Source organism: Rhipicephalus microplus, chromosome X (genome assembly GCF_043290135.1).
Source record: "Rhipicephalus microplus isolate Deutch F79 chromosome X, USDA_Rmic, whole genome shotgun sequence".
Classification (NCBI taxonomy): domain Eukaryota; kingdom Metazoa; phylum Arthropoda; class Arachnida; order Ixodida; family Ixodidae; genus Rhipicephalus; species Rhipicephalus microplus.
In genome coordinates this window covers 309,226,658-309,240,354 of record NC_134710.1, presented here as the reverse complement: position 1 = coordinate 309,240,354, position 13,697 = coordinate 309,226,658, and the positions used below count along the sequence as shown (strand labels likewise).

Here is a 13,697-nt window from a genome sequence, read left to right as displayed (position 1 = left end):
TCTGGCGACTCCGAGCCAGAGGACCAGGGCGGCCAACCGAATACGCCATGAGTAAACATACTTGGCAGACGTGAGAGCGGCCCTCGTGCGCACTCAAGCGCCACCTGCACTTACACCCTGCAAAAACCACACCAGCCCCTCTCCCCCTTCTCTCTCTCCACACACACACACACACACACACTCTCTCTCTCTTTCGGTAATATATAAGTGCTAAGACACCGATATATTACCGAATAGAGAATAGAGTCGAGTGCAGCGTTCATTCTATAGTCTGTGCCATATAGTCCAGAAGGCGCGTCACATCAACGTTCCTTAATGGTGCGAGTGAGATACTGACACACACACACCGCGACCCAACACGGCTTTACGCATCTCAAGACAAAAATCATGCCGACGTTTTTGCTGCCAGGTGCTCTTGATAAAGAAATGAATTCTGTGACTGAAAATTGCCTGGCTCTCTCTTACTCTAGATTACCTTGAAGCTTGACCATTCCACCATGCAGGATAGTAAACTGATTACATATTGTGCTAGCTACAATGTTTCCAGGATACATGTCCACCAAACTACACGACATTACATTGTGTACGTACTCACTCATATACAAGCGCCATTGCTTGCTGTCAATGGGCCAGATAAGCCTTGATATCTGCTTAGCGTATGCGGCTGCTATGACCCCGACACGACAACAGGCCGATCTGCTTTTCGCGGCATGCCACGTGGCGCCCTCTCCAGAAAAATGCGAGAATTCGCTCCTGACTGGAAGCGCGCTCCTCGATCACCAAACATTTGCGTTCAAACGAAGAAGGATATGATAGAATATCTGCCTTAGTGACGTTGGCTTTATTAAATTAATTAACAATTCTTTTTTGTGGAAAGAAACGATCTTGGTATTCATTTGAACAAGCACTTCGACCGTTTTTGAAGCGACTTAATTTGTTGTTTGTACAGTTTGCACCTAGACCATGTAACGTAGTCCTGTACAAATAGTCGTCGGCAAACGCGAAAATTTATCGGCTTTCATCATGTAGCAGTACCACACCGCGAACTTCGGCTTTTTCAGTTGGGGACGGCTTTAAGCTCTCCCATAGTAGAGTACCGAGTACTCTAAATCGTTAACCACTTTTACTAAACACATTCTAGGTGTTAGGACCTCAAGTGCGAGACCCACGGGACGGCTCTCAGCTCTCCCATAGTAGAGTACGTAGTACTCTGAAACGTTACCCCCTTTTTCTAAACGAACTCTTCCCCGCTTAGCGCAAGGAGCGGGATGGCGTAAGGCTCTCCTTTAGTAGAGTACACCGTACTCTGAATCGTCGAACGATTGTTTGCAACACACGAGCTAGAGAATGGAAAGTAGGGTTGAGCGATTGAAAATTCTCAGATTTCGCATTTGATTTCGATGTGATAACGAGAATTTGATAGGTGCTCTAAATAAAATCATTATGAGTGTCACAATCGAAGTCTTCCCATCGGACACGCGTGAGATAAAATGTGCGCATTCGCACCTGCATGAAAATTGCCAGTGGCAAAATGTAAAGCACCAGCGAAACGCCAAAGTGAGGCAGACTGAACAAGGGCATGGGCTGGCTGCGTGGGCATCCCCCAAACGACAGTTACGACGGATGCCGCATCGTGATGTCACTATCTGTGAAAGTTGCGAATACGTACCTGATGAAGTTGCTTCCGTAGTCTGCAATGCACGTGCTGCAGACATTCCAGACTGGCAAGAAAAGTCTCCTCGACGTTTCACATGAAGTCCGCATCAAATTACAGCACAGGAACAGCGCGAAACAACATTACAGTCGCACTCAGGTTGTGAAGTTTCGCGTTTCATTTGCAGAGCGTCTGCGCGCGTGGCAGTTGAGGGCGTTGCTTCGCCGCGCTTGCAACAGATAGCACCACGCGTTTTTCAATATGGCAGCAAGCACTGAGCTCGCTGTGTTCTGGTGTATATAAATGGTTACTTATCTGAGGAGGAGCGCTCTGTAGTTTCGTTCTAAGCCACGCTGCGCAACCTTCCTCCTCGGTTTTTTTTTCTTTCCAGTCTGTTAGTAATTATTTTAAAACGTCATATCAGTGACAGAAATAGGTCACAGAGTCATGGTAGACCCCGGCATAAAACAATTTCGTGTTAAAAAAATGGATATTGTGGGGTCTGAATCAAGCCGTGCTCTCGGAACACAAGGACGCGGTAGACGCCATCGGCCAACCAACACATGTGCATTTATTCACAGCTTTCACATCCCGACGAGCTCGCCAGCCACGGAGGAAGGAAAGGTAAGGAGAGGCCCTGACGTCACTCCTTGTGAAGCCGCGATGAAGCCGGAAGTCGGCCATATTGACTAGGCAAATTCTCCTCTCTCGTTTACATATGAATGCGAAGCAGAAGGTGCGACTCCCTCTCCGGCTCGGAAAGCACGTGGGCTGCGCAGCGCGTGTGTCGTGACGATCCGAAACTAATGGAACTGGGCTCATCACTCTGAGCCAGCGGGACACCTTCAGCGAAATCGCTTCATCCGAGTAATAACAGGGAGTAACAGCTCGCCAACAACGAAGCAACTACGAGAGAACGCGCGATAGATGCACTGACGACGGCGAGCGCTTTCACGTCATTAATTCAGCAATTGTACAGACAACACGATCGGTCGTGTGCCTTCTACGGTTGCATTCCGCCACGCGGCCGACGCAGCGTCCTGCCACTGTGTCCGTGTTCCGCGTGAAAATCACTGGCGTCAGCATTCTGCGACCGTGGTGACTGAGCACGGTGCTAGTGACAGTTGAACGTGGTTGCTGTTGCGTTGAGATTACATGCAAAGCTGGTGGAGAGTGTATCAAGCGGAACAGAAAAGGTGTTTTAATACGCACATGCAAGTTGTTACTGTACACACACAACACGAAACTACGTATGTGCACATGGTCCTAACGGCGTCTTGCTGGGCTCAACAGTGCCGTCCGTTGTCACAAGCAGGAGCACTGCCGAACCATCACTGACCTGCAAGGCATTCATCGTCATTCAGCTTCGTCATGGTGCCCAACGCAATTTCGCTGAACACTAACTGCTTCATCCGCGTCATACGCCGCACGACACATGGATATGCACTTGTTCTACGCACTGTTGAAACCCCGTGATGGACAAAGGGATTTGTAAACGTTGCTAAGAGTAATGTAACTGCCAGGAGAATACTGCGTAACCAATAACGCGGCGCAGAGAACAGATATTGTCCGCCACGGCTCAGCACGAGACCTGGGGAGGCACACATTTCGCCGCCAGCCGCGTCCGCTCACTGCTAGACCAGCTCCACTGCGCAACACGTAACCATAGCAACGCCGCCATTGTGCCTTGTGAATATGGCCGCCTTGATGTTATTTCCGCCACACTTTTTACGCCCTGCGCCGGCTGGGCATGCCCTCTCCTTACCTTTTTCCTTCCTCCGTGTCGCCAGCTGAATCAACTACGCTACTAGTAGCACGCTTAATAACACAATCAAATGCTAATGCGATATATGAACATAACAAGCACTAGGAAATCAGTGGGAGTTTAAAGGAGCCCTGTAACACACTTTTCTGGCATAGTCAGAAAACACTGCCGATCAGTAGTCGAGGCTCCCGAGAACATGTGAAACAAATTTTATAGCGCATGCAGCACGCGACCTGAGCTCAATAAATTCTCAAAGCAAGCTAAAAATTGCTTTCTCTTCTCTCGACAAATGACGAAACAAGCTCAAAAATCACGTGCCAAAGCCACTGTATCAACCGTTGGCCGATTTCGGCATGGCGCGCTCGGTCGTTAGTGGGGCCGCCGCGGGAGGGCGCGACTTGTCAACGCGTGCGCACCCGATCGCACTAAAAAGTCGCGTATCTGAAGAGAAAAGAAAAGAGAGATAAATTGCTGTAGGTCACGAGGCGCGCTTGACGTATTTTATATCCCCGTGCCATCCTTTCCTGCTTAGCTTCCCGTCCTTTCTACTGGACGAGAGATTGCAATTGCAGTGTGAGAAAAATGCTTATAATGGTGCTTGTACTAGACGGATTTAAAAAAAAATGCGGTGGTGAATTCGTAAGTCAACAAGCTTCTCTAGTGAATTCATTTTACGGCTACACAATATAAATGAGAAGTGCCAGAAAATACTGTCGAGGAATGTATAGGGTTTGTTAGTAGCAGCAATTGTAAATGTGAAGACAGAAAGATGCATGAAAGATGACTTGCCGTTGGTAGGTGTGAACCTGCGACTTTAAAATAACGCGTCCGACCCTTTACCAACTGAGTTACAGGCCACCGAGGTTTAAATGACTCCCAGGTTTTACTGAATGCTTCCAGGTTTTAATGCACATATATGCCCCATAAAGGGAACCAGGGGGGGGGGGGGTGCACCCTGGTAGCTCAGTTGGTCAGGTGGTAGAGCATCGGACCCGTTATTCAAAGGTCGCAGGTTCGTTCCCTGCCGGTGGCAAGTTATCGCTTTTGACATTTACATTACAACTACTACTAATAACATCCCTTATGCTTTTCTTGACATCATTGTGTGCTAGCAGTGATCAATAAAAGTACGAATGCGGCGTCGCCGACGTTCGACTCAGCACGAGGTGTGTACGGGAAACGAACCGTGCTGTCGCCTCTCACCGCAGAAGACGCTTGCGCCGGCTCAACTTCTGTACCGCCAAGCGGCGCTGCTGGCACCACCGCCAGCAGCGCCGACGAATGTTTGCAAAGGAGTGTTTGCATGAACTTGCAGAGGAATGTTTGCTATACTGAAACATGCCGTCTCTCATGTGGAAATTCTCTCGTCACTGTTTCCCGAACGAAACGGCCAGGTGTGCAAGTGCACGAACCTGATCTACTTCGAGGTGAAGGACGAGACGATGCATGCTCGCCTTCTGAAGCGAGGGTTGACGAGCGGCCGCGTGGACGACAACGAGGAGACCATCGTCAAGCGCATCAAGACCTTCCACGTCGAGTCCGAGCATGTCCTCGATAAGTACAGGGGAATTGTGCACAAGGTAATGGTATTCAGCTCACGTAAATACGTGTAAAGCCACCTGCTGTTCACGGACATGTTCGGGGAGAGGAGGTGAACTAGCTGGAATCACAATTAATTCAAAATGTGTAATTCATCGCAGTTATCATGCATATGGCCAATACTTTTGAGGTAAGCCTCAAAAGAAAGTGATACGTTCTATGAGAAAAAGGGCCTTTTTTCTCTTTTTTGATCAGTCCGCGTATTTGTCATGATATATAATTCTTAAAAGATATATACACAATTGGTAACTGTTCAGGAGATCATCATACTTTGTTCTTGGAGTCGTGGGAGGTGCGCCCCTTGAACAGGGAGATCAGTGCGTACCTTTGAAGAGAGGAATATTTGTGGCAAGTCAGGACTTTCTTAAAACAGTAGCACATGATGATCAATCAATCATTCAATCAATCAATTTATCAATCAGTAATTTAGTTAACATGCCCAGGAACAACCACAAGATTCTTGTGCAGGAGCACGCAAAAATAAAACAATAAAATAAAAAATACAATACAGTCACAGACAAAATCAAATAAAAAGATCGTAAACACGCAGACAAAAAGAAATGAGCGCAAAATGAAAAAAGAGAGAAGACGATAATCGTAAAATGTCAGTGACTCCAAGCACTGTGACTCTGCGCGGTTGTCAGAGCAGACAGCTGTCGAGAGCCCGAGCAGAACAAAACGCTGTCCCAACGCCCACTAGCACGCAGTTTATTGGAAATATGAACTGCTGCAGTAGTCGATTGCACCAAAAGGTGCACATCGTGTCCTGCGGGAACGACGTTTTTTTTTTTTTACCATTTCTCAAACGGTCACACTCTTCATTAGGCATCGAATTAGTGGATCACGGTTGTGCGACGTAAAAAGTGTTTGGTTCCCGCTCCCTCTGCCACTTCTGGTTCTGCCGGTACACCACCTCTGCAGGTGCAGTGATCTTTCGTGATGTTCCTGCTGCCATAGAGCTTGTGAGAAAAGAAAGTTATGCAAGGTATTTTAATTCAGCTCAAGGCTGATGGAATGCTTTAATGAACCTTAATAATTATTGACCCACCGTCTACCCTTCGCAGTCTTGGGGAATGCAATGCGAGGTCAATTAGGGCTTTCCTTGGTTGATTGGACCATCAGATAAGGAGCGAACCTACTTACATAGCATATTACCGTAAACACAACTAACCACCCAGCAGCGTTATGCAAATGAGGTATCGTCAAGGTAAGACTTCGATGGGTCGGTTTACCTTTATTAAACTGGCGCAACCTATGCACACGGGGGATCGGCTAAGAAATTGGTGGTACCATTGTTATATAAAGAAGTTTGTTGGCAATCTCAAAATGCCTAGCAATAGATCATTTTCGAAACAAGTAATCTTAATATACGAAAAAAAACAATTTTGTTGTTGAAGAATAAGCTTTATTTAAAGATAACCTTAGCATTCAATTCATTTCGTCTAGTGTAGTGAATCGCATGCGTCATCGCAAACGAAATTACACACCACTTTTATCTCGGCAGGAGAGACTTCCACTACAAGAAGTTAAATCGAGCGCAGGCTTTGACTCTCAGGCTACAGCAGACGGGTTCGCATCCCAGGCCGGTTTTATTGCTCAAAATTTGTCCCTACATTTATCCTAATAGCTCTTGCAGGCACTGCAACAAATTCGCTATACATCGTGGACTTATTTGCAGCGTAACACCAGAAAACACAGACAGGGAAGGAGCAAAAGAGAAAGAACAGACAGCGCTGACTCACAACTGTTCTTTATTGAAAAAAACGGGGCGAAGTGTATCTATATAGGCGCTGGCAGCTTACATCACGACAACATAAACATAAACAACCAAAACAACAGTCCATCACAACATAAGCAACAGTTGTGTGTCAGCGCCGTCTGTTCTTTCTCTTTTGCTCCTTCCCTGTCTGTGTTTTCTGGTGTTGCGCTGCAAATAAGTTCACGATGGATCCAAACCAACTGGTCCAACTTACCGCCTTACTGAAATTCGCTACAGCCTAAATCATACACTCTGGCGTTTCCCCTCGTTGCGGGGCCCGGACCAATCTAATGAAGAAAGTGGCTATCCGCTATCAAGAGCCCCGATGTCGGGGATCAACTGCAGCTTGTCTCACGATGCCGCGGTCGGGCTTGGCCTGACTGTCTCTATACGTGGGAGCGGCCAATCCACCCATCGCAAACGCTGCATTGGCTAAACACTAGTGTTGTAGCCCTAAAAAAAAAAAAAGAAACCCCAGAAGGGATAAGTCCCATCATTTGGAGTGGTTCACATACAAGTGTTTTTCTTTGATTGGTAAACAATCTGCGTGCTAGAAAGAACTGATGTATACGGGGAAGAACGGCAGAACAATAAGGGTGAAAAACGACGCTGTGCCAATGCTGGAGCAATGAACGTGCGTTTCGGAAAGCTACATAAACAACGCAAGAGGTTGTGGTGAATGGGAGAGACGTCACGGTGGCCGAAATGATTGCCACTTTGTGGAGCGAAAGGCGAAACGGGGCTGCCGTGTCCTATCATCGTAGCGCGTTCTCTTACTGGCCCGCGCCTCCTGGTGAGGCAAAGAACATCATCATAACAAGCGAGGATGACGCCGCGGCCCTTTCAAGCAAAACGATTCGCGAGACTCGGAGGCTGAAAGTCGCTGTGGCACGAAATTAATCGCTACAAATGAGCACGCCGCCATCCATTCACCATGATTTGGACGGTGAATAATCGGGGAGCCATCGATATTTCTAAACGTTCTTCAGTATTTTGCAAGTGCGCAGGTAGTGGGCACGCACCAATAATATTATAAGTGCGAAAAATGACAGCTTACCGCGACAGTTATGAAGCACGCATCTGGAATCGCGCACACCATGACGCACGCATTTCCCGCCAGTACTGACGGCGGGCACTCACTCACATGGAAAACGTGGCCGCTTTCGTGCAGGTTTTCCCATTTATTCACCGTGACATTGCAGAACAATGTATCCCTGTATAATATCTTCAAGTGCTGCTTCAAGAACCAACGCGCCGGCCACGAGCGCTTTGGCCACCACAGCCCCCGCCGCACCACAAGTGGTGCTGCGCGCGGCTTTCATAGCGCCCTTTATAGGTTCCATATTGGGGGCGTTTTCCAATTTTTCTTGAAAAACTGAAAAGGGAAGAATCTGCACATAATAATAATAATAATAATATAAATAATAATAATAATAATAATAATAATAATAATAATAATAATAATAATAATAATAATAATAATAATAATAATAATAATAATAATGATGATGATGATGATGATGGGGGTTGACGTCACAAAACCACGGTCTGAATATGAGAGATGCCGCCGAGGAGGGCTCTCAAAATTTCGACCATGTGGTGCCCTGACACAGCACATGAACCTCCACCATTTCGCCTCCACGAAAATGCGACCACCGCAGCCGGAATCAAACCAGCGGCCTTTGGGTCAGCAGCCTAGCGCAAAAGTAACACAGACTATTTATTTATCTTTTAAAGTATATTTACTGAAAAACAATCAATCCTAGAAGTTGCTTACCTTACAACTTTTATTAGCGCCATACAGTAAATAAAACGACTTGACCTAACTCAGGCTATCTACAGCGTTTTATGCTACCCATTACACGTTGTTTGTCCCCGCTCAAAATTGCTTTTCGTCATTCCCGCTCACTGTGAACCATTCTACACTCATAATGGGGCTTTGCATGTCTACATATAAAACTAACACCCAACGATATGGCTACATGTTATAGACCCACAAAGCACTCTTAAGGGTGCAAACTGCTTTACAGACTTACAGTGTTGGACATTTTGTCATGTTCTGTAGGGAAGAGAACAAAAGTTCATTTGTGTGTTCGTCTATGGAGGAAATGGCCACGTGTCCCCTATATAATCTAGAGAGTAGGTTCGAGCTCCGATTATTAGGGAGTGTAGATTTCGCACATGCAGAATGAAGACGCATACTGCTGGGCGAACCAGACAGCCGAAATCGGTATGCAAAAGAGCGCGAACAAGGTGGGATGCGACAAATACCGCTTCATGGACACAATGGAGGAAGGACAGCTGAGGAGATGCCCTCGCAGTCCGAGATGCAGAGCTAAAAATGCGGCGTAAGTCATGTGCTTTTGAAAGGGTTTTGTGGGACTCCTGGGTCACGCCGTCGTCTCGTGTCGCCTGCATCACCACTCATATGACCATACTGTTTAGAGACAGCTGGACTTCCGTATGTGCATTTTTATGCATCCATTGCACTTAAAAGATGATGCAATGTGTTAGAACTCTATAGAGTGAGCGTTGGTGTTCACGGTTGCGAGTTTGATTTATATCGCGTGAAGTTGAAAGCGGTCGTTTTCGAAGCTCGCGAGCACTGCCCCGAGAATAGTTGGCGCCGCAGTAGCGCTGTTTTTCTTCGACACTGTGCTATTGCGTGCCTCTGCGATGGAAGGCTATAGAACTACAAGACGAGAACGGCAGCGCCTACGGCTCTCACAATGTGAGAGGCGGCGCTGAGCCATTCCCGTCTATGACGGTCACAACTATCGGAAAGCAGTACTTGGCCCACTGTGCTCACCGGAACTCACCGAGTCAAGAATTACAGACGTGTCTGACACAGTAAGGCGATTTATTGTTTGTATGATAGCATCATGTTTACGTTCCGCGCGCAGTAACCTCAACTTTGGACAAGGTTTTTTTTTTTTTTTCCGACCCATGCTATTGCGGGTCGGTCGACTGCGACACTCGTGCGCACGTGTCGCGACACACACACGGGCAAATATTGATTCGAAGGCGCTTCATCTGGCTAAATAGCAAGATGAAATAACATTTCACTGTTAGATTATGTTCGGTGCCCCGAACATATCGTATCTGCCGAAGAGAATGGCCTGTCCGCGGCGATTATCCAGCCGAATTCGCGCCATTGCTTTCTTGGATTCAGGGGATTAAACTCGAAGTGCAAAGCCACAAGTTTATTGCAGATGGACACTATGGCTGCGGATGGTGCACGGGGACTCTACAAGCGAATACCGCCGCACGTTGGCTCTTGATTAACACGAAATGTTCGTTTCTCCAGCTCGTCTCTCAGATGCCGCCGCCATCTGATTGCGCGGCTCGCCTCCCTCTCGCCGGTGCCAGCTGCACACACGCAAGCCACCGAAGCGTGACTAACCTTGCAAGGATGAGTCTTCTCTACTTTCGACCTCTCAAAACGTGACGTAACGACCTATCCTCAGTCATTGCCTCAGTATTCCTTCCTCCATGAGTGACACAGTATAGAGCTCAACGTTAGCGAGTTTCAAAACGGCAGTTTGAAAGTCAGCGCACGCTATCGGCTTCGAACAACTACAGTGTGGTTCCATGTTCTGCGCACGCACGCAGCTGCCGACTGACCATGTTAGGTAAATAGAGTCGCGTTTGCGTGTTCGAGCCGCTTGCTTCGGTTTTTTTTTTCTAACCTCTTGTGTTGCGAAAAATATTATGGCTGACTCTCAACGGTTACAATTGACCTATACGAATTAGTAAACGGCCAGTACAACGCGAGAGGGTATTAAGCAATGTATGAAGGAACGCACAGGACTGTATGTTCGTTCGTGCACATTTTCAGCATGCTGTGGATGGATGGCAGGGACACGCATTGTTGCAGCAATCAGTACATGACCGGCCTTTAAGTTTCCCCAGATGTCATTGCATGTCATTGGTATAACTACAAGTGTATCCCCGAGAGCCGGACCAATGAAAGGAAATATTGCGGGCGAGTGTGGATGCGGCTGAATCGAGTTCTTATCATGGTCTCGAGAAGGCGGACTGGTGAAACCAACGAGTTCGCTCATTGCGGTATTATAAGACCAAGTCCGTCGACTGAACCTTGCGAAAATCAAGTAAAAAGCAAGCAATGTATGCGAGTCCGTCCACTCCAGACTCCGCATATACACACCCGAGGGCACTTTTATTTTGGCTCACAGTTACACGGTTTACTTTCTGATTGGACTCCCAATGCAAGTGAAGTTCTTGCATAGTTTATACGGGCTCGAAAGAGCAAGTACTTCTAATTGTCATTGAAGACGCTGTCTTGGTTTATAGAACAGGGTTTGCAAGCAGACGCGTAGTCAGAAATTTTTTTTGGGGGAGTGGGGGGGGGGGGGCACGTATTCAGTGTGCCACCCCCTGGCTACGCCCCTGTTCCCAGTCTGGGTTCGCCGCAATGGTGCAGCGGTTAGGGTGCTTGGCTGCTGACCCGGAAGTTGCGGGTTCGAGACCGGCCACGGTGGTCTCATTTCGATGGAAGCAAAATGATGGAGGCCCGTGCACTGTATGATGTCAGCGTGCGTTAAAGGGACACTAATGGTAACTATCAAGTCGACATTGACTGTTGAAATATAGGTCCAGAAACATCGTAGTGTTACTTTTGTGCCAAGGAAGGGCTTATTTTGAAATAAAATCAAATTTTAGTCGTTCGCGTTGGGTTAGCGCACTTCAAATTATCCGCCTCAAGAAGCGAACCAACCGGACCGACTCACGTCACTGTTGCTATGGTGGCTAGAATTGGGAGGTGACGCCAACGGGAGCTCGGAGCCGCTCCTTCGTTTCGAGCAGCGCGGCGGTGGCGCTGTCGGCGGAATGGTGATGCTAGTTACGCGCGCGCGCCTTGAGCGCGCGGACCTTTCAAAGATGCTGTTGCTGAAGCATGATTCAGATAAATTGGCGATTCAGATAACTCACTGTGACGATGGCTGATAGAACGCCATTTCAAGCATTAAAAGAAATTGGCTGCCGCTGCAAGACTTCTGTGACGTTGAATCTGCGCAAATTAAAGCTTTCGTTCGCATATCCCTGCAGTGTTTTGGAGTGCAAGGCGACGGCGTTTTTTAAAAAAAAAATATTACCAAAGTTCTGGGCGAGGAAAATAAAACAAATATTTATTGCACATCATATTATTAGGAAGATCTATTGCACATCATGGAATACAGGGTAAACTAAAATGAAAAAATACGCACATTTACATGCGCTCGGGAGTAGTTAAAAACATTGAAACATTGCACACAGACAGCGCATCGCTTGGCACTAAGTAATAAGAGGCATACAATCACTTTCCACTCGGCAAAAAAAAAAAATCAATAGAGCTTAAAGTTACAATATCAAACTCAGAGCACGCGTCTAAGCTTCAGCAATTTCATTCTTTCCTGCTTAGCGTTTCGTTTGCTGTTCTGGGCTTTCACATGAAAGTGGAGCCTAGTAAGAACATAAAACTTGATAATTTTGTTTGTGAGGGACATACTGTGGTCAGGGCAGCCAACAAGTGTAAGCTTTCTTAACTGCAAGAAGGAAACCAAGTCCATGATGCTGTCAGGTTTGACTTCTGTAACACTGAAGCAGTGGGTAAAAGTGTTCTCGAGAGTGGTCACGAGTTCATTGAGCTTGACTGATGGGTACAGCAGGCCTCCTTAATTAATTAACAGCCCACCATGGCGCTGGAACAAGTCCATAGATTTTGTTTTTTCCGCCACAGCAGCAAACACTTTTTCGCTCAGGCCGAATCCACTCCTGTAACGCTTGAGATATCGACGTAGTGATGTTCGAGAAGGCAACGCCATGATGTTGTTTTTGCGTATATGCTCATAGAGGCGTGGGCTTTTCATGGACATAATAAGGCACTCTAGAGCCCATTCACTTTCATACTTCATCCCTTTCGTGGATTTTCTTTTAGCCGCAGCAAAGCACGCCTTGACTTGTTGCTGCTGCTTAATGGGTAGGGCCTTCACCGCTTCTTCAAATGCTGTAGAATCATTCCGTGCATTCTTTTCTTTCATTTGTTTGATGAGTGATTTAGCCTGCAGGACACTCAGGCGACTCCTTTTCGCTTGCGCTGTTCGCAGCTTAAGCCTGTATGAAAGCTTTTGGGACTGGGCCACATTTTTGCCTTTTCTTCGCCTGTAGGACTCACGATTCAGGAGTAGTCTTCTGAGGTGCTTGCATTGTGGGCAGGCTTTTTCTGGCGTTGGAGCAACCCCACGGCAAGATGGGCTGAAGGTTCTGCCATCAAAAGTCTTCTCCTTGTACTTTAAATTCACTCCAAATTCACCAGTTTTACCAAACCCTCTGCATGGTATCATGGAGTCGACGTCGCGAAGCAACTCTTCTGCCATTTCGATGTCGGTAATGTCAAGGGTCTTTATTTTTGTGGCTTGCACAAAAGCTGTCGCTTGAAGTTTGTTTTCATCTGATGTCATTAGCACATACTTGTCAATAGTCAACTTGTCACCATCTAGTGCGCAAACTGTAAACACCGTGGCGTTGTCGGCTCCAGCAATTAGATGTCGAGCCCAGTAAGCGCTGGGAAGACCACACTTGCGGACGTCGGGAATTGCGGGCACATTCGGAACAGGTATTTTGTTACTGTCGCTTTCTGTGCTGTACGAGCCAGCTGTCCCTCGCAAGCAGACGTGCTTGGTTCCTGACGCCGAATTTTCGATGGTAGGCCGCAAGTGGATGTTCTTGACGTCCTTTTCTTCGGCACTTTCTTTGAAAGATACGCAGGAACATTTGGGAATATGGTTGGCACCGCGTCAGATTTCAGCACCAGTTTCCCTCGGGGAATCTGAACAGTTTCGCCGTTTATCACATGCGTGTAAAAACGCTCAATAAACTGCTCGTCGAAATGAAGCTCACATAGCGCCGACTTCACGTCC

At 47.1% G+C, this 13,697-nt stretch overlaps 1 protein-coding gene across 1 annotated transcript in view; it reads left to right on the top strand.

The window, feature by feature from the left end:
* Positions 1 to 13,697, top strand: part of Ak1 (Adenylate kinase 1) — a 32,634-nt gene that overhangs the window by 17,597 nt on the left and 1,340 nt on the right. The window contains exon 5 of the mRNA XM_037414587.2: positions 4,814 to 4,999. Coding sequence (XP_037270484.2) covers positions 4,814 to 4,999 — 186 coding nt within the window. The remainder of the gene's footprint in view (positions 1 to 4,813; positions 5,000 to 13,697) is intronic.